We start from the raw sequence: 20906 nt of genomic DNA on the forward strand, positions 1-20906 counted from the left end.
GCAATGCTTATTTCTGCCATGCTTCTCTATTGCGCATCTCAACTTTGCAACTTTCCGCTGAGTCTGGACCACACGGATGACTGGCTCAGCACCCAAGAGGCAGGGTTTTTTTTTTCTTTATTTGACAGCAGAGAGAAAAGGATGATTGTGTCCCTGCTCCAAAATTCACACTCAATTAAGGACCCTGCAATCAATCAGTCAATTCAGGAACTTGATTTGGAGGGACAAAGACAAAGTACTACTTGCCTCTTGCCTTAGAGGAGACAAAACCCATTTGTTTTAAATGACATCCCCAACCTTCCGGAATGACTCTTTTTACAACTCTTTGGAGAACAAACTTTTTTTCAGTTCTTATCTCACCGAGCTAAAAACTTACAAGATTGAAGAAGACGGTTGCATCCAAGGCCACCCTGTTAATCAACGGTGGATTATTACCAGTTCGGAATGGTTCATGCGAGCTGGTGGCAGAAATTTGGCCCTGTCCACCAAATGATGGCTGGCTTGCCATGCCCCAGAACCGGTTCCTTGAAAGGAACTGCTGAAACTTCTGCTTGAAACTTCTGCACATGCCCAAAGGCTTCTGTGCATGCGCAGAAGGTGAGTATCTGGATGTAATGCGCACATAGGAGAGAGCATAGCGAGCTTCTGATGTGATGCACACACTTCTGAACTGCTAGGTAAGGTTAGAGAAACCCATCCCGGCTTTGCATGGCTGGACTGGGATTGGATTCTTTCAATGCATTCACATGACTAACTCCCGCAGTTTAACCCTGGACAGACTCCACACGAGACTTGTTTCCACACCAAGAAAGGGGTGAAGGAAAGGAGGAACATGGGTTTTGTTTAGGTTTGGGTTAACGTGATGTGTGAACTTGTAATGTTGCAAGAGTGGCAAGAGTCGAGGGGGCACAGTGGGTAAATGTTTATTTTTACGTGAAAGGACCACCCTTTGCTTGCAGCGTCGCTGCGGTGTCCTTTTTCGTAAAAATAACAATGTTTATTTTTACGTGAAGAGCTCCCTTTGAAGGAGCTGGGGAATCCCTCCCACGAACGGGGGCGAAGCTTTGACGTCACTGGCAGGTTACTAAGGACACCAAGGTGATCACTTCCTGGATTCCATGGAATCCAGGAAGTGATCACCTTGGCATACTTAGCAACCTGCTGGTGACGTCAAAGCTCCGCCCCCGGAATCTCTTCGTGGGAGGGATTCCCCGTTCGGGTTCGAGTTCGGGTTCGGGTTCGGTTTGGGTTTGGCCGAATTTTGCATAAAGTTCATCCGAACTTGCCGAACCTGAACACCGTTGGGTTCGCCCATCACTATTCAGTGCACGTACCTTAAAATATGTCGCTAACAAACATAATTATATATTTTTATCCAGTCAGTCATAATTCAATATCCTATTTTGCACCTATTTATCATTCTGTTTTTCTTCAGTTCTTTACACTTCCCTCCCTCTTTCTCCATTCTTACTCCTTCTCTCCCCCTCCCTACTTCCCTCCCCTCGCTCTCTTCTCCCTTCATCTTTCTACTTCCTCTTTCTCCCTCATTACATCTCTCTGAGTAATTCTAATCCTAATTCATCTTATAATCAACAGACTGATAACATATTCTTGTTCATCTTTTAAAATATTGGTGTGTCTTCTAAAATCATACTTTTTGGTATCTTTTCTATACATATACAGTGGTACTTCTACTTAAGAACGCCTCTACTTAAGAACTTTTCCTAGATAAAAACCAGGGGTTCAAGATTTTTTTGCCTCTTCTTAAGAACCATTTTCTACTTAAGAACCCAAGCCTGGAAAAAATTCCCAGGAAATTTGAGAGCAGCAAGAATGCCTGGCCAGTTTCCTGCCATTCCCCTTTTAATCCTGGCCATCTTGGGCTTTTCTGGGCTGCCAGAGGAGCCTTTCGGTGGTGCTTAAGGAGCCTTTGGCAGTCCAGAGCAAACGAAGCATTTTCCTTTCTCTGGGCACTCTGGGAATAAACCTCTGCCAGCGCCCAGAGAAAAGAAATGCTCCCTTCGCTCTGGGCAGCGACTGTCCTTCTCCTCTTCTTCCTCCTCCCCCCACCCAAATTCTGAGCTTTTATTTCTTTCCTAATGGGTTTGCACACATTATTTGCTTTTACATTGATTCCTATGGGAAAAATGGCTTCTGCTTTTTTACTTAAGAACCTGGTATATGTAACCTGTATCTCTTTGTTCTAGGTATATATTATTGTTGTTGTTGTTGTTGTTGTTGTTATTGTTATTATTTATTATTATTATTATTATTACTATTATTATTATTATTATTATTATTACTATTATTATATTATTATATGTCAATACAACTGAGCAAATGAGATCACTGTGCTGGATTTTGTATTTCATCACCAGTCGGGCGCTTCCTAAGCACTTCGGACTGCGTGATGTAGTGGCGAATTATGTTTGCCGATCCCAGTAAAGCGGCCTTTTGCAATTGACAGATGGAGATTTTGTCAATTCCGATGGTTTTCAAATGTCCGCTGAGATCCTTTGGCACTGTGCCCAGCGTGCCAAGTACCACTGGGACCACTTTCACTGGCTTATGCCAGAGTTGTTGCAGCTCGATGTTTAGATCTTCGTATTTCACTAATTTCTCTAGCTGCTTCTCCTCAATTCTGCTGTCCCCTGGGATTGCGATGTTGATGATCCCCACAATCAGGATGTCTGGTGTGTTATGCTTCAGAATTCGGTCAGTCTGAAGTCGGAAGTCCCACAGTAGTTTTGCTTGCTCATTTTCAACCACTTTTTCGGGCTTATGACCCCACCAGTTCTTTGCCACTGGGAAATGGTAGTTCCGGCACAAGTTCCAGTGGATCATCTGTGCCACAGCATCATGTCTATGCTTGTAGTCAGTCTGTGCGATCTTTTTGCAGCTGCTGAGTATGTGATCGATTGTTTCATCTGTTTCTTTACAGAGTCTGCACTTTGGATCATCTGTTGATTTTTCAATTCTGGCTTTGACAGCATTTGTTCTAATGGCCTGTTCTTGTGCCGCCATTATTAGTCCTTCTGTCTCCTTTTTGAGTGTTCCACTTGTAAGCCATGACCAGGTCTTTTCTTTATCTACTTTGCCTTCAATCTTCTCCAAGAACTGGCCATGCAATGCTTTGTTCCGCCAACTGTCCATACGACATTGAGTTACAGTTTTTCTATACTGGTCCTTGGTTTGCTTCACCTTGAGAAGCTTCCTATTGTTGACCTCCATCAACGCAAACTCTTTGCTCTCCTTCACATAGTCAGCTAATACAATTATTATTATTATTATTATTATTATTATTATTATTATTATTATTATTATTATTATTATTATGCTGCCTCCTTAAATCTAGTTTTGTCACCTGGGTCTACCACCATTTATTCTCCCTTTTCTTCTGTTCCTTCTATTTTAATTTCTATGAGTTTCTTTTTTTCTTCCCGTGCCATTGTAACTTGGAATGATCACTAAACCAAAGGTTATAACTTGAGGATTTCCTGTGACATTTGTAATTAAAGATACATAAAATAATAAGCGCGAATCAAAACTCTCTTTAATAGAGGCAGCGTAAGAGAACATGTCTCAACCGTGCCCATTCAGCCACAATACAATCAGCTAATGGGATAATGTGAAGGCATCTTCCCACAAGGAAGACTGGTGGCAGAGCCCAGAAGAAAGGCAGGGATTAAGCTTTATCAGACTTTTCCTGCAACTCTGCTGAGTCAAGCACTTCCTGGGAGAAGGCGGAGTCCAGAATGTCTGGGAAAGAGGTCTTCAAACTTGGCAACTTTAAGACTTCAACTCCCAGAATTCCACCACCCTTAAAGTTGCCAAGGTTGGAGACCCTGATTTATGGGAATACAGATTCTTTGACTTTGGCCCGTTGCCTTCCTGGTGGCATGTTTGGGAACTCTGGCACGATTTTATGTTGATGGAATGATTCATATGGTTTCTCTGGCAGAGGTACAAACAACCCCCCCGCCCCCAACCAAGTATGATCAACAAATGAAGGCATACAGCCACCATAAAATCCTAAAAATAAAACGTATTTTTGAGGTGGCTTCTCTTTGCCTTCTCTGTATGACATAGAGTGGGATTGTTCTAGCATATTAAAGAAATGGTGGTGGGTATTTTTTTCTGAAGTTAGATAAGTGGTTCCCAACCTTTTTTAGGCATCTCTAAAATCCTGATTTATTTATTTATTTATTTGTTTGTTTGTTTGTTTGTTTGTTTGTTTGTTTAGATTTGTTTGCCACACACTCCCGAAGGATTCAGGGCAGCTTACAGGAAAAATAAAACAGTATAAAATGATAAAGTAAAACAACTAATGATAATATAAAAACCCATTAAATATTATCACTACAGTCATATTTCAAACATCCCAATCAAATCATGTCTAGGCTGGGAATTAAAGATGTCAGTTCTCATGGTTGTCAGGACTGCCGGCAGAGGCAGATTTTCGAGGCCTTTTGGAAAGGCAGTAGGGTGGGAGCTGTATGGACCTCGGAGGGTAGTTGATTCCAAAGAGCCGGGGCCACCACAGAGAAGGCCCTCCCCCATGGGCCCCTGATGCCCACCCTCATCCCCCGTGACATATAATTCTTACTATTCAAAAAGTGAACTCCTACTCACACAGAGTTGAATTTGAAATCCACAAATCTTAAAGTTGCCAAGTTTGGGGACCTGTGGTCTAGGAAGAACCATGTGCCTTGGCTTCTCCTTCAACAGCAGTGGGACACAGCTTGTTTAGGATGACATTTTCCTGACCTTTGAATGGCACATGTCATTCTTTGGGCCACAATGAAGGAGTGGGCAGAGCCAGAAAAAGGATCTGAATTTGAGTCTTATTCCTAATGGAAGATGGTGAAGATAATTCTTCTCCATGGATTCCATCCTCTGGCCCTTGGCTCCTGTTAAAAACCACCGTTTGCTAGCAATTTTTGGAGGCCCCCGAGTAGCACTTAGGACGTTTTAGGGACGTTTATCTAACTCATCAAACCCATTTGTGTGAATGTTGTTAAGCTCCGTAGTGCATACTTGAGAGGTTTGCTCATTGCCTACATGGGTGGAAGATATTCTATATAACAGTGTTTCTCAAGCTTAAAGTGCAGCTGTTCCCCAGCTACCAATCTGAGTGATGTTTAGAAGGTCCCAGCCTGTAATGGTATGTAAGATTGGCCTTGGGAGACAGGAGGAAGAGATGCTGCCTAGAGAATGGCTAGATAAGGAGGGCAGACCCCCACAGCTGCATAATGGATGGAGAAAGAGGTTAAGAAAGGACCTTTCACCTGCTCTTAGAATGTAAAGGACACAGTGGGAGACTTGTGCTTTCAGACTTGCATCCGGGCCGTCATGGGGCTTCCAAGATTCTCCCACGTTTTTACAACACCCCGTAGTCTGCATTGGCTGCCGATCAGTTTCCGGTCACAATTCAAAGTGTTGGTCATGACCTTTAAAGCCCCACATGGCATTGGACCAGATTACCCCCGGAACCACCTGCTAGCGCACGAATCCCAGCAACCGATAAGGTCCCACAGAGTTGGCCTTCTCCGGGTCCCATCGACTAAACAATGTCGTTTGGCGGGCCCCAGGGGAAGAGCCTTCTCTGTGGCGGCCCCGGCCCTCTGGAACCAACTCCGCCCCAGAGATTAGAACTGCCCCCACCCTCCCTGTCTTTTGTAAACTACTCAAGATTTACTTATGCCGCCAGGCATGGGGGAGTTAAGATATTCCTTCCCTCTAGGCCATTACAAGTTATGCATGGTATGTTTGTGTGTATGTTTGGTTTTATAATAAGGGTTTTTAGTTCTTTTATTAATTGGATTGTTACATGCGGAGAGGGGCGGCATACAAATCCAATAAATAATAATAATAATAATAATAATAATAATAATAATAATAATAATGAAGAGATCAGTCTTCCCAAGTAGACCAGACAGAAAACATGACCAGAAGGGCTAATCCTGTTTTATTGTAAGGCTACAATAATATAATCTTGAAAATTTGAAAAATACAAGTCTCCCCCCATCTCTTTTATATTCTGAGAAATTAGGGCTGAAGAAAGAAAGAAAGAAAGAAAGAAAGAAAGACTTCCGGTTTGATGCCGTGCTGAAGTAGGGCAGCCTCCGACATCTTTCTGCGCATATTCTCACTGAAGCCTCCAGACTCCTGAAGCCTGGGGATGGTGAAAAACAGCCCAAAGGGCCAACTGAAAGTTTGGAAATAAGATTTCTGGTTGGCCCATTAGGCCATTTTTCACCATCCCCAAGCTTCAGGCAGCTTTTCCGAAGCCTGGAGAGAGCAAAAATGGCCAAAAGGAAGGCTGAAAATCATCTGGCATACTCTGGAGCCGACATAGAGCAATGCCTCGTGAGCCCTAAGATATGGCTCCACATGCCACCTGTGGCACATGTGCCACTGGTTCGCCATCACTGTGCTAGGCTCTCTGTTCTCTCTCTCATCTGACCATTCCCCATTCATCCCCTTTCTTCTAAGACAATGTTTCTCAATTATTTTCTCTTATGCCCCCCCTAGGAAGAAGTAAACATTTTGCACACACACCCAACTCTCCGCCAGGATGATTGTTTGCAATGTTCAGCACGTTTTCACTGAAAAAAACTCAAACAGCTTATCAGCGTGATTGGGGTGTAATGTATTTAAGTCTCGCCTTAATTTATTTGGCTTCATGTTGTCCGGTGCCAACATTTTTAGACACAGTAAACATACTGGTCTTTCCTTGCCTCCCACAGTGAAGCCAAGCGCAACATACGCTTCGTCACATTTCCTCATCTTAGAGACTTACACTTGTCTCATTATCTCCATCTCTCTCCTCCTTTCTTTTCACTCCTGTTAAATATTTTCCCATGGGGTCTCTTAAAGTTTGTTATTTGCACTTCACATCTCCTGCTCTGCTATTGCTCAGTGCAAAAATACCCCTACTCCATGCAGCAAAAAGAGCACATTCCCCGGGGTCTTGCACCCCCCCTCAGCATTGCTCTGTGCCCCCCCAGGTGGGTCCACCCCACTAATGTCATTTGGCGGGACCAGGAGAAGAGCCTTCTCTGTGGCGGCCCCGGCCCTCTGGAACCAACTCCCCCCAGAGATTAGAATTGCCCCCACCCTCCTTGCCTTTCGTAAGCTTCTTAATACCCACCTCTGCCACCAGGCATGGGGTAACTGAGATATTCTTCCCCCCTAGGCATTTACAATTTTAATCATGGTATGTTTGTATGTATGTAGGGTTTTATAATAAGGGTTTTTTAGTTGTTTTAGTATTGGATTGTTACATGCAGTTTTTATTGTTGTTGTTAGCCACCCCGAGTCTGCGGAGAGGGGCGGCATACAAATCCAATCAATCAATCAATCAATCAATAAATAAATAAACAAATAAATTTGAGAAATACTGTATCTAAGGCCATTCCCACATACCATTATACAGCCCTCCTTTGGCTGTCAGGCTCTGACCTAGAATTTGTCTTTACAAAGATGACAACGTTCTTCAAGGATGCAATGCCAACAGGAGCAGCCAGCAACGTTCAAGGTTTCCGCTGGTGCCATCTATTTCCTTCCCCTCACCTCCCACCAGCATCATCTGCTGCCATGAAAAGCAAAGTCTCTGCCAAACACTGAGAGGCAAACATTTATTTTTTTTAAAAAGGAGGGGGACATGCCCTCTTAGTGGTAACAAGTCAAGCCCTGTCTGGCCTTAATGATCTCAGCAGTTTCCCAGAGAAAGGAGATGGAGAGGCAGAAGTATTTAGGAAGGATGAAAGGGGATTTGCTCAAGTGACGGGGAGATTTGGTGTTCAGGTAACAAGCCAACCGAACCAGAGGGATGCCCTCCCTGAACAGAGTGGTGATGTGTGTGTGTGTTTTTTCAGGGTGTGTGTTTTTTCTGCAGACTCCGCAGACACATAAACAAGCTCGCTAATGATTAACTTATCAATGGTTTATGTAAATGAGTCCCTTTTTTCCCCCTGAGTTTGCATCACACACTGTGCCACAAAACATATGGGCTCAGTTTGCACAACCTGCTAGGCCAAAAGATGTGTGACTCAGTGTGTTGCACACAAACGCACACACACACACAAACACACCATCCATTTCAAGATGGACCCAAATCCTCACGTGCAAAATTGAGGACACGTGTCTCTCCCTTCATAGCCTTCCTTTAACACAATGGTTCTCAACCTTTCTAGTGCTGCGACCCCTTAACACAGTTCCTCATGTTGTCCCCAACCAAAAGTCTAGTGCTAGTTCTCCCAACAGAGCTTTAAGCTGATTGGCAGGAAGGTCAGAGGGACACCCCCACTGTAAACGCCTGATTGATCAGATTGCAAAAATATGTCCCAAGGCGCCAGAATAGAAGCTTTAGTTCCTAACACCATGGGAAATTTGCCTTTTCCCATGGTCTTAGGTGACCCCTGTGAAATGGACGTTCGATCCCCAAGGGGTCCCAATCCCCAGGTTGAGAACCACTGCTTTATCACCTTCTTTTCTCCTCTGTTTTTCTATTCTTCTCCTCTCCAGGCAGCTTCTCAATCATTCCATTTTACAAGTAGAAAATTAAGGAGAGGAGTGGATTTGCCAGAGACTGCTGAAAATGCCACTTCTGGTGGGAATAAAAAAAGGACACAGATGCAGTCCAATCTCGAGAGATTTGGATCAGCCTAACTTGGATATAGAGGGATCAGCGTGTTTGAATGTTTGAGTGCGCATATATGCCCATGCGCTCGGAAAAACTGAGCTGGGAAACCAGACTATCTGTCACCAGCATGGCACAACGCTAAAAACAATTTATTTCGTTCAGCCACCACCCAACCCCAAGGCCTGGGAGGAAAGCCAAGTTTTTAGGGACTTTCGGAATATTATCAAGGTAGGAACCTTGCAAATGTTGGCAAAAAGATAGTTGTTTCTTAACACAGACACCATCTCATCTAAACTCATCCTTCCCATCTGTCTCCTGTCAAAAAATGATAAGCACAATTAACCATTTCAAATGCCAGGCGCACTTCTCAAACAGGACACCCCAGTCTGATCAATTGCTGGGGCTTGGAGCCCCACTAATCTGCAGGTGCCAAGATTAGGGAGTATTGTTTTTTTCTCTCTGCAACAGTTCACCGATCAATTTATTTATTTATTTATTGGATTTGTATGCCGCCCCTCTCTGTAGACTCGGGGCGGCTAACAACAGTAATAAAAACAGCGTATAACAATCCAATATTAAAACAGTTAAAAACCCTTATTATAAAACCAAACATACACACAAACATACCATGCATAAATTGTATAGACCTGGGGGGAAGGGGATATATCAAGTCCCCCATGCCTGGTGGCAGAGGTGGGTTTTAAGAAGCTTACGGAAGGCAAGGAGGGTGGGGGCAATTCTAATCTCTGGGGGGAGTTGGTTCCAGAGGGCCGGGGCCGCCACAGAGAAGGCTCTTCCCCTGGGTCCCGCCAAACGACATTGTTTAGTTGACGGGACCCGGAGAAGACCCACTCTGTGGGACCTAACTGGTTGCTGGGATTCGTGCAGCAGAAGGCGGTCCCTGAGATAATCTGGTCCAGTGCCATGAAGGGCTTTATAGGTCATAACCAACACTTTGAATTGTGACCGGAAACTGATTGGCAACCAATGCAGACTGCAGAGTGTTGGTGTAACATGGGCATATTTGGGAAAGCCCATGATTGCTCTCGCAGCTGCATTCTGCATGACCTGAAGTTTCCAAACACTTTTCAAAGGTAGCCCCATGTAGAGAGCATTACAGTAGCCGAGCCTCTAGGTGATGAGAGCATGAGTGACTGTGAGCAGTGACTCCCAGTCCAGGTAGGGCTGTAACTGGTGCACCAGGAGAACCTGGGCAAACGCCCCCCTCGCCACAGCTGAAAGATGTTTCTCTAATGTGAGCTGTGAATCAAGGAGGACGCCCAAGTTGCAAACTCTCTCTGAGGGGGTCAATAATTGCCCTCCCAGGATGATGGACGGATGGATGGAATTGTCATTGGGAGGCAAAACCCACAGCCACTCCGTCTTATCAGGGTTGAGTTTGAGTCTGCTGACACCCATCCAGGCCCCAACAGCCTCCAGGCACCGGCATGTCACTTCCACTGCTTCGCTGACTGGACATGGGGTGGAGATGTAAAGCTGGATATCATCAGCGTACTGATGATACCTCACCCCATGCCCTTGGATGATCTCCCCCAGTGGTTTCATGTAGATATTAAATAGCAGGGGGGAGAGGACCAACCCCTGAGGCACCCCACAAGGGAGAGACCTCGGGGTCGACCTGTGACTATAGTGTCTAGAATAGTTTTTTTTTAATAAAAAAATAAAAAATAAACTTGGCAATTTTTAATGTGTGCCGACTCCCAGAATTCCCCAACCAGCACCACCAACATGTTATTTTAGTAACAGAAACAATAAAGGGGAATGTTCGTAGCTCAGCGTAGCAATAGCAATAGCATTTAGACTTATATACCACTTCACAGTGCTTTACAGCTCTTTCTAAGCAGTTTATAGAGAGTAAACATATTGCCCCCAATAACCTGCGTCCTACTGACATTCAATCTGCCAAACTGCTGGCAGCCGGTGATCAGCAGAAGTAGCTTGCAGTACTGCACATTCACTGAGGATGGAAATGAGAGGTACTATAAACAGGTATCATTTATCAGGGATCTCCAACCTTGGCCACTTTAAGACTTGTGGACTTGAACTCCCAGAGATCCTCAGCTAGCTTTGCTGGCTGAGGCACTCTGGGAGTTGAAGTCAACAAGTCTTAAAGTGGCCAAGGTTGGAGACCAATGATATACAGTGATCCCTCTATTATCGCGAGGGTTCCGTTCCAAGACCCCTCGCGATAATCGATTTTTCGCGATGTAGGGTTGCGGGAGTAAAAACACCATCTGCGCATGCGCGCCCTTTTTTCTATGGCCGCGCATGCGTAGATGGTGGAGTTTGCGTTCCCCGCCGCCCACGCAAAGGGGAAACCCCGATTCGGCTCCTCGCTGCTGCTGCGCTACCGAGCAGATCAGCTGCTGGGCGGCCGAAGGAACCTTCCCTGGGTCTTCCCCCTCTTGCTGGCGGGCGGGCGAGCGGCGGGCATCAGCGAGGAGCCGGGGTTTCCCCTTTGCGTGGGCGGCCGGGAAGACCCAGGGAAGGTTCCTTCGGCCGCCCAGCAGCTGATCTGCCGCCCACGCAAAGGGGAAACCCCGGCTCCTCGCTGATGCCCCCGCTCGCCCGCCCGCCACCCGCCAGCAAGAGGGGGAGAGATAGAGAAAGAGAGAGAAGGAAAGAAAGAGATGAGAGAGGGAGGAAGAGAGTGTGAGAGAGGAAGAAGCAAGATAGAGAAAGAGAGAGAGAAAGAAAGATGAGAAAGGAAGGAAGAGAGTGACGTCATCGGGTGGAACAATCGCGATATAGCGTTTCGCGAAGATCGAGATCGCGAAACTCGAGGGATCACTGTATACCAGTGTTTCCCAACCGTGGCAATTTGAAGATACCTGGACTTCATTCGCTGGCTGGGGAATTCTGGGAGTTGAAGTACAAATACTGTATCTTCAAGTTGCCAAGGTTGGGAAACACTGATATATACAGATAGTCCTCCTACTATTTGTATAGCAAACATTCAAGGTTACAAGAGCACTGAAAAAAGTATTAGGACTGATCCTCGCAGTGACAACCATTGCAACATCCTCCATAGTCATGGGATCAAAATTCGGCCACATGCCTACCGGACATATTTACGATGAAAGCACTGTCCTGGGATCACTTGATCTCCATTTGCAACCTTCTGACAATCTAAAGTCAATGCGAAAACCTGGATTCACTTAATGACTAAACTGCAGCAGCTATTCCATTAATAACCCTGGCAGAAAAGGTTGTAAAATTGGACGTGCCTCACTTAACAACGCAGCTTAGCAATGGAAATTTCAAATCGTGATTGTAAGTTGAGGACTTACCTATGTATGCTGTTCAAAAAAAATAAAGGGAACACTGAAATAACACATCCTAGATCTGAATGAATGAAATGTTCTCATTGAATACTTTGTTCTGTACAAAGTTGAAGCAGGAAGAGGGAGTTTGTGATCCCGCTAAATAGAGCACTGGTGAGACCACATTTGAACTACTGTGTTCAGTTCTGGTGACCTCACCTACAAAAAGATATTGACAAAATTGAATGGGTCCAAAGACGGGCTACAAGAATGGTGGAAGGTCTTAAGCATAAAATGTATCAGGAAAGACTTAATGGACTCAATCTGTATAGTCTGGAGGACAGAAGGGAAAGGGGGGACATGATCTAAACATTTAAATATGTCAAGGGGTTAAATAAGGTTCAGGAGGGAAGTGTTTTTAATAGGAAAGTGAACACAAGAACAAGGGGACACAATCTGAAGTTAGTTGGGGAAAAGATGAAAAGCAACGTGAGAAAATATTATTTTACTGAAAGAGTAGTAGATCCTTGGAACAAACTTCCAGCAGACGTGGTTGGTAAATCCACAGTAACTGAATTTAAACATGCCTGGGATAAACATATATCCATCCTAAAATAAAATACAGAAAGTAGTATAAGGGCAGACTGGATGGACCATGAGGTCTTTTTCTGCCGTTAGTCTTCTGTGTTTCTATGAATGTGCACAGCCATCATATGTAATTGATGGTCAATCAGTGTTGGACAGTTTGATTTCACAGAAGTTTGATTTGCTTGGAGTTATACTGTGTTGTTTAAGTGTTCCCTTTATTTTTTTTGAGCAGTGCATATGCAGGCGCATACATGTTGCACTTTTTTCCACTGTTTAGCAATTGGTATTCAGAGGCAGTTGTACTAAAACTCAACGTTCAAAGTGTTGGGAGGCCTCTTCTTCATCAACTCATCTTATAATTCTCCTAACCAAAGGGATGCAGCAGGCCACCAAGAACATCTATTGGAGAGTTTCTTCATACTGCATGTCCAGGGGAGAGCTTCAAAAACTGCAGCAATGGATTCTCTGCCTGGTTGCTGGGTGGGCATGGCCATGGTGGGCGTGGCCTAGTTTAATAGATCAGATCAGATCAGATTAGTTGGCCTCCTGCACCAGGTGTTTTGTATTTCCATCTTCTCCAGGCTCCAGAGGTTTTTCTTGAGTCTCTGGGAAGGCGAAAACTGCCTCCTCTGGACTCCACAGACCCTTCGAGGCCAGAAATGGGCCTGTTTCTGGTTCTCTGGAATTTCTAGGAGGCCCGTTTTCCCTCTTCCTGAGCCTCCGTGTGCGTCCTGCACTTACCTTGCATGCAGGTGATTCCTGGGAAGGGCAGGGCTGGGTGAGAGGGGCAGGGTAGGGTGGGTAGGGTGGGGCCAGCCAGGAGTGGGATTTGGAGGTTTTCCGAACCGGTTACCTACGGGTTCTCTTGAACCCATAGCAGCCCACCCCTGTCTATATCACAACTTCACCATGGTCCTCTTTCAAGTGTGTATTTAAACCTGTGTTTCCACACACACACACATTCTGGATTTGTGAAAACACATTTCCTCCTTACAGAGCTTGGATGTCAATCAGGAGCTAGGATGGAGTGGCATCTAAAAATTTGGCTTTGCAATTTGATGTGCCGTTTCTTCATGAAGAGGCTACCCCATGTCTGCCTGCCTGCTGATACCTCTCAGTGGGGTGTTACCCTCTGGGGGTCTCTCTCTCTCTTTTCTCTCTCTCTCTTTCTCTCTCCCTTTGATTAAAAATACATAAGTGGGAAGCCAGTGTGCTGCCAAATAAACTTGTGCAGAGAGGCGCTACTGGAGGAGATGTAATCAACTGGAGCTCCTGGCGGAAAGGTGGGCTGCTCGGCTCATGAATAAATAAGGTTGAAGGTTCAGTTTCTGATGCCCCCAAGTTAATATCTTCTGTGCTCCCTCAAGCCCGAATGTTGCCTGCAAATCCTACCTCCAAAGATATCTTCTCACAGAAACAAAGTCTTCTTATTGATTCTGCAGAAGTATGTTGAACTTTTGCATTGGTCTGAAGGTTGCACTGAAGGTTGCATAATTTTTTTTAGAAAAGAAAAATATGTTTTCTAGACAGACTTTAATTTAGCAAAGACAAGGGGGAAATGTCCTTATCAGTCTGTGGACCCCATACCATGATTTATGCATGAGGTTTAGTGACTGATACATCTCCTGTTATTTCTGACTTCTGGACCCCCTGAAACCCTATTAAGGGCATCTGCTCTTCACATACTGGGAAACATCAGACCCATCTTTCCCCAAACACTTCCAAAAATTACCATATTTTTGGAATATAAGACGCACCTTTCTCCCTCCTAAAAGAGGCTGAACATTTGGGTGCATCTTATGCTCCGAATGCAGGTTTTTCAAAGGTTTTTTCCCCAGCCGTAACAATTTATTTATTTATGTATTTATTGTTAGAGTTGGAAGGGACCATGCGGGTCATCAAGTCCAACCCCCTGCCTAAGCAGGAACCCTATAGCATCCCAGCCAAATGGCAGTCCAATTTCCTCTTAAAAATGTCCAGAGTATTGGAGTTCACAACGTCCGCTGGGTGGTTGTTCCACTGGTTGATCGTTCTGACCGTCAGGAAGTTCTTCCTTATTTCCAGGTTGAATCTCTCCTTGGTCAGCTTCCAACCCTTGTTCCTTGTCCGGCCCTCCGGCACCCTGGAGAATAAAGTCATCCCCTCCTCTCTGTGACATCCCCTCGTATACTTGTAGACTGCTATCATGTCCACTCTAGCCCTCCTTTTCTCTAGGCTATCCATGCCCAGTTCCCTCAGTCTCTCTTTGTAAGTCTTGGTTTCTAGACCCCTGATCATTTTGGTTGCTCTTTTCTGCACCTTCCCCAGAGTTTCAATGTCTTTTTTGAAGTGTGGTGACCAGAACTGAACACAGTACTAACACAAGGTATTAATGATCTTCCCAGCTCTTCCAGGCATGCAGGATATTTTCATTGCTACTCTGAATAAATTTTTTCCCAGCCCTAAGTCTTTGCAGGCTTGTTTTCATTGCTATTCCCTCTGAAAAAGGTTCTCCCCCAAAACTAAAAGGCGTCTTATACTCCAGTGTGTTTTATACTCCAAAAATTCAGTAATCTATTCTGCTTTCCACCTACAGGTGGTCCTCAACTTGCAACAGTTCATTTAGTGACCCTTCAAAGTTATGACAGCACTGAAAAGGTGACTTCTGACGGTTTTTCCCACTTTCCCATGATCAAATTTTGGGTGCTTGGCAACTGATTCATATTTATGACGGGTAGCAGTATCCTGGAATCATGTGATCTCGTTTTGTGACGCTTTTACAAACAAAGTCTGACGGGAAGCCAGAGCCACATAACCTTGTTACTAACTTAATAACTGCAGTGATTCACTTAACAAAAGTGGCAAGGAAGGTCATAAAATGGGGTAAAATTCCCTTAAATGTTTCACTTAGCCACAGAAATTTTGGGCTTAGTTTGTGGACGTTGTAGGTACTGTAATTCTCTAATAGGCATTTATTTATTTTATTTATTTATTTATTGGATTTGTATGCCGCCCCTCTCCAGAGACTCGGGGCGGCTAACAGCAATAATAAGACAGCATATAATAATAATTCAATACTAAAAACAGTTAAAAACCCATTATTATAAAAACCAAACATACATACAGACATACCATGCATAAAATTGTAAAGGCCTAGGGGGAAAGAGTATCTCAATTCCCCCATGCCTGGTGGCAGAGGTGAGTTTTAAGCAGCTTACGAAAGGCAAGGAGGGTGGGGGCAATTCTAATCTGTGGGGGAGTTGGTTCCAAAGGGCCCGGGCCGCCACAGAGAAGGCTCTTCCCCTGGGTCCCGCCAAGCGACATTGTTTAGTTGATGGGACCCGGAGAAGGCCCACTCTGTGGGACCTAACCGGTCACTGGGATTCGTGCAGCAGAAGGCGGTCCTGGAGATAATCTGGTCCAGTGCCATGAAGGGCTTTATAGGTCATAACCAACACTTTGAATTGTGACCGGAAACTGATCGGCAACCAATGCAGACTGCGGAGTGTTGGTGTAACATGGGCATATTTGGGAAAGCCCATGATTGCTCTCGCAGCTGCATTCTGCACAATCTGAAGATTCCGAACACTTTTCAAAGGTAGCCCCATGTAGAGAGCGTTACAGTAGTCGAGCCTCGAGGTGATAAAGGCATGAGTGACTGTGAGCAGTGACTCCCGGTCCAGATAGGGCCGCAACTGGTGCACCAGGCGAACCTGGGCAAACGCCCCCCTCGCCACAGCCGAAAAATGTTTCTCTAATGTGAGCTGTGGATTGAGGAGGACGCCCAAGTTGTGGACCCTCTCTGAGGGGCTCAATAATTCCCCCCCCCAGTGTTATGGACGGACAGATGGAATTGTCCTTGGGAGGTAGAACCCACAGCCACTCCGTCTTATCCGGGTTGAGTTTGAGTCCTTAACAAATGTTTCACTTAGCCACAGAAATTTTGTCCTTAGTTTGTGGACGTTGTAGGTACTGTAATTCTCTAATAGGCACATTTGTCAGTTAAAAGTATTTCTTCTTGTATTCACACACAACCTCCAAAGAAAGCAGAGCAATGGCAGGGGAAACAGCCAGAGGTGTGCAGCGCGACTCCTGCTGATTCACCACACTGGTGTAATAAAGCATCCCTTGAAAACAGGACCTCTGTCTGTAACAAACAGCACGTTTCCGCAGCTGCATTTTACCTTCCTATGAAGATAGGCCTATTTGATTTGAAATGGCAAAACAGAGGGAGGAGGGGGAAACGACCTATGAATATAAAATTCTAAAATCTCATCAATTTTTCCCTGCCCAACCAAGATGGCCTGTGACATGTTCAAGTCGCGGCTCGCGGGCAAGAGCCCCAAAGGCAAAACAAATAACCACCTCTAACCAAATTCTCAGCAATACAATCCAGATTCGATCAGAATGAACTGGAAACCGTGAAGTCCCGTTTTCATCCTTCTTCCCCAAAGATGGAAGAGAAGGAAGGAATCCTCCCCAAAACATGTGCCCAAATTAAAACCAGCAGAGACCTTCTCCCTTAGTTAAAAAAACCACAAAAACAAAAAACCCCAAACCCCCACCACTCAGAGTCTTCATTCCATTCAAAGCTTTTGGGCTTTTACTTCAGCTCAACATCTCTTCTTTGGGGAAAACTCTTCTCTATTTTTACTCAACCCAGAATTGCTGTTTCTAAAAGGATGGGTTTTTTTCCCGCTGGGGGTGGAAGAACCAACACACCCACAATTGTTCCCCCCCCCTTCTTAGCAGATTCCCAACTGGCTCCTGCTGCATCCCTTTTTTTCTACAAGCCTCCTCTAGCGGCCGGATTTGTTGCGCGTGGGGGGGGGGGGGGGGCTGTTAGTTGCGGATTTTGACTTCCTGCTGAAAAGGCCGCTGAGATCATTCAGTAGGAGAGAAGCAAATTAAGAACAAGCCACCCCCGTCACCCCGATGGTTACAAGCCAGGCTCTACTGGAGCCTAGAAACAAGCAGCGGCTTCTCAACTCGTTGGGGTGAGCTGGAAGAACCCACAAGTGGGGAGTGGGGGAGGCCCGAAAGGTCAGCCTCCCTTCTGCTCGACTGCCTCGCCTCTGCAACCAGCTTCTCCCAGGCAACCCCCCACCCCACCCGCCCTCCACGTGTCCTTTCTCCATCCCTCCCCGGCCCATCTGTTCCCTCCAGGAAACCGAGAAAAAAAAAGGCAGAGGAGCCCCTGGCTGAGCCCGGGCGGACTCCGCAGACCCGGGCCAGGTGCTTTGGCTGAGGGGGTGAAAGGCCACGGGGAGGAAGGGAGGAGGGGGAGGACTCAGCAGCTGCCCCCGGAGCCTCCCCACGCGCACACCCTTCTTTCACCCACGGGTTGCCCATCTTCTCCGCCGCCGCCTTCGCGCTGGAGACAAACTGTTAAGGCACCGCCTGCCCACCCGCAGGACATTTAGACACGCGTTAGTTGTCAAGCGGAGGGGTGGGGTGGGAGGGGTGGAGCGGCGGAGGGTACCACTCGCGAACCCAGGTTCCCCGCGCGTGGATCGGGCTTGAAGGCGGTCGCTGGCTGCGCCGGGCGAGGCGAAGGTGGGAAGGGAAGGTCGCGAAAAGGACGTTCCCCACTGCACATCCACCAGATAGGATCGCCTTTTGTTGGCTGCGACGTCTCCCATGAAAGCGCCACGACCTTTTGCCACGCGGGGTAGGACCTGAGAGGCAGTCGGTCCCCCCCCCCCCCCCCGCCAATTCTGCCCAGACCTCCGCGGGTCTCGCCCAAAGCCTGCGCTCCGGTTCCCACGCGAGAGCCACCAAAAACTCCAGAACTCTTCTCTTTCCGGGCTCAGTTTCTCCCTTTAAAAACAAGGCTGCCCACTCCGCGCGCCCTGGGCGCTGCGCTTCCCCGGCCAGTTCAGCCTCCCTGCTCCCCGTGGTTCCTTCGGGAGGGAGAACCGGGGTCGAGGCCGCCCTCTTACCTGCCGCGGGTACCCCCAGGACCGGCCAGAGGCACAGCAAGCTCCGGACCCAGAGCGGGAAGCTCCGCCGCATGGCTCAGCTCCGCCACGGACGCATCCGGCAGAGGGAAAGCGGGCTCCTCTCCTCTTGCGCGGCGGGTGGAGGACGCGGGCGGGGCGGCGGCGGGGCTGCCCTCCGGCCTCCCAGACCCCCGTGGGGGGCGCGCAGGACCCCGAGGGCGCCGGGGCTCGGTCGGCTGTCCAGCCGGGAGGAGGAGGATAAGAAGGGGAGCTTCCCCGCAGCCGCGCTCTGGCCAGCCTCGCCACTGAACTCTAGCGCCCGCGCGCCTTCATCTCCGGGGGCCCCCTCCGGCTGCCGAGGGCTCCAGTGGCGGGGCCAAGGAGCTCGCCTTCGGGAGCTGCCGCCGGGGCTGGGAAGCAGCCGCCTCCTCCACCTCCTCCGCCGCGGAATTGGCTCCAACTCAGCCGCCCCGGCCCATTGTCAGCCGGCTGGTCCTTTCCCTCCCTCTGCCCTCCCCTCGCGAGCTTAAAGAGACACCGACTTGCCTCGGCTGGAGGCCGGGCACGGGGAGGAGTTGGCGCCAGCCCGGGGAGGGGGCTGCAAGCGGGCGGAGGAGGACGGGAGGTATAAAAGAAAAAAAAAAGCTGGATAGGTTTGGCTGCCGGAGCGCGGGGACGCGCTTAGGGCTCTACCCCCTCTCTCCACCCCCACGGGTGGGCAGCAGCAGGAGTCCCGTCCCCCCGAGCAGAGGTAGACTGCTAAGGTGGAACGGTGCCGTGCGCTCGCCCCCGGGGCTCTGAGTGCTAGCGGAGTCCGGCGCAATTCTGCTACCTGCCCAGGTGCAGTAGCAGAATTGCGCCGGACTCCGCTAGCACTCAAGGCCACGGGGGTCCCACCTTAGCAGCCCCCCCACCTCTGCCCCCGAGGAACTTGGCCGGGCCACTCTCGGTTTGGACGCCAGGGGCGACTGCAAGCCGACATCCTCGGGTTCCGATTATAACGCCGTAGGAGAGTTAAGACCGGAACTCTTCCCCGCGAGCTGTCGCGTTTGAGAGCCTTGCAAGCGGCTCACCTGTGTGTGGAAGTCGGCGGACTCTTTCGTCCAACCTCTTGGTCAAGTAGGAAACCTTGTAACATTTCAGAGGAAAAAGATCTCCAAGATCCTTTCCAATTCTGTTAGTCTTAAAATGTGTTTATTGTTGAGCCAACTGTTCAAGAAAGCGGCTTATAGACGCACACATTCTCTCTCTCTCTCCCCCTCCCTCCTTGTCTCTCTCCCAATCTCTCTTGCTCAAGTAGGAAACCTTATAAAAGTGATGGCGAACCTATAGCACAGCTGCCACAGGTGGCATGCGGAGCCATATCTAGCTCAGCTCCAACACGTATGTGTGTGCCAGCCAGCTGATTTTTTGATCACACAGAGACTCTAGCAGGGCGTTTTTACCCTCCCCCAGTTCCAGGGAAGCCTTTGGAGTCTGGGGAGGGCAAAACACGAGTCTACTGGGCACAGCAGAAGTTGGGAAACAGGCCGTTTCTGGCCTCCAGAGGGCTTGGGGAGGGGGAGCTGTTTTCGTCCTCCCCACGCATTGAATTTGGGCGATAGTGCACGCACACAGTCTTTCGGCACCCAAGGAAAAAAAGGTTTGCCATCACTGCCTTATAACATTTCAGACAAAAAAGTCCTCCAAGATCCTTTCCAATTCTGTTAGTCTTAAAATGCTGTTGAGCCAACTCTTCAAGACAGTGGCTTATACTTACACACACATTTTCTCTCCCTCTTCCTTCCTTTCTCTCTCTCTCTTTCTTTCTCTCTGTCCCTCTGTCTTTCTCTTTCTCTTTCTCTCTTTCTTTCTCTCTTCTGTCTCTCTAACACACACAAACACTAACACCTCTGGCCAGGTGCTGATGGTCCACCCTTGAATTGGAAGGGAGTTAAGAGAGGAGAGGGAACACTTAGCATAGACTAGCCCAGCAAGACAGAGATCCTGAGGAAAAATGCCACATTGAGGATCTCAGGATCTCTGTGACAAGGTGGAAGAGACGGGAATTCAACAGGCATGGGAGGTGAACAGACCTCAGACCCTGAAGAGGATCCAGAGGAGGTGTTGCCCTCTTGAAGAAGGATCACCAACCAGATGCCCACCATCTCCAGAGACCACACCCCAGAAAACACCACCTGCAGTTAGGGGAGAGAGCTACTGATCAACCTTTGGAGAAGGGCAGATCTTTCATTTTCTAAAGTTAAGGAGTCAAAAAGATCTGGCTTGAGTTGTTGGAATCCACTTTTGCTCAGAGACAGGACAGATTTAAAGAAGTGCTACCTGGGTGTCCAAGCTTCATAGGCTGATCTCTTTCCAACCATTAAATCTCCTCTTCCCAACAAAGGACATTGCCTTGTATATAAACAGAGAACAAGCCTCACTCCCTCCTAGCATTGATGATGTTACCTAGTTGGGTATTGAATT

The 20906-nt window shown here is 47.4% G+C and overlaps 1 protein-coding gene across 2 annotated transcripts in view; it reads right to left on the reverse strand.

Annotated features, from left to right (window-relative positions):
- The window catches only part of ROBO3 (roundabout guidance receptor 3), a 264086-nt gene extending 245484 nt beyond the window's left edge, over positions 1 to 18602 (reverse strand). For both annotated transcript variants that reach the window (XM_070765673.1, XM_070765672.1), the window contains exon 1: positions 18441 to 18602. In XM_070765673.1, coding sequence (XP_070621774.1) covers positions 18441 to 18513 — 73 coding nt within the window. In that variant the 5' untranslated portion in view covers positions 18514 to 18602. The remainder of the gene's footprint in view (positions 1 to 18440) is intronic.
- Between the last annotated feature and the right edge of the window lie 2304 nt (positions 18603 to 20906).

The sequence above is a fragment of the Erythrolamprus reginae genome, chromosome 12 (genome assembly GCF_031021105.1).
Source record: "Erythrolamprus reginae isolate rEryReg1 chromosome 12, rEryReg1.hap1, whole genome shotgun sequence".
In the NCBI taxonomy this organism is placed as follows: Eukaryota; Metazoa; Chordata; class Lepidosauria; order Squamata; family Dipsadidae; genus Erythrolamprus; species Erythrolamprus reginae.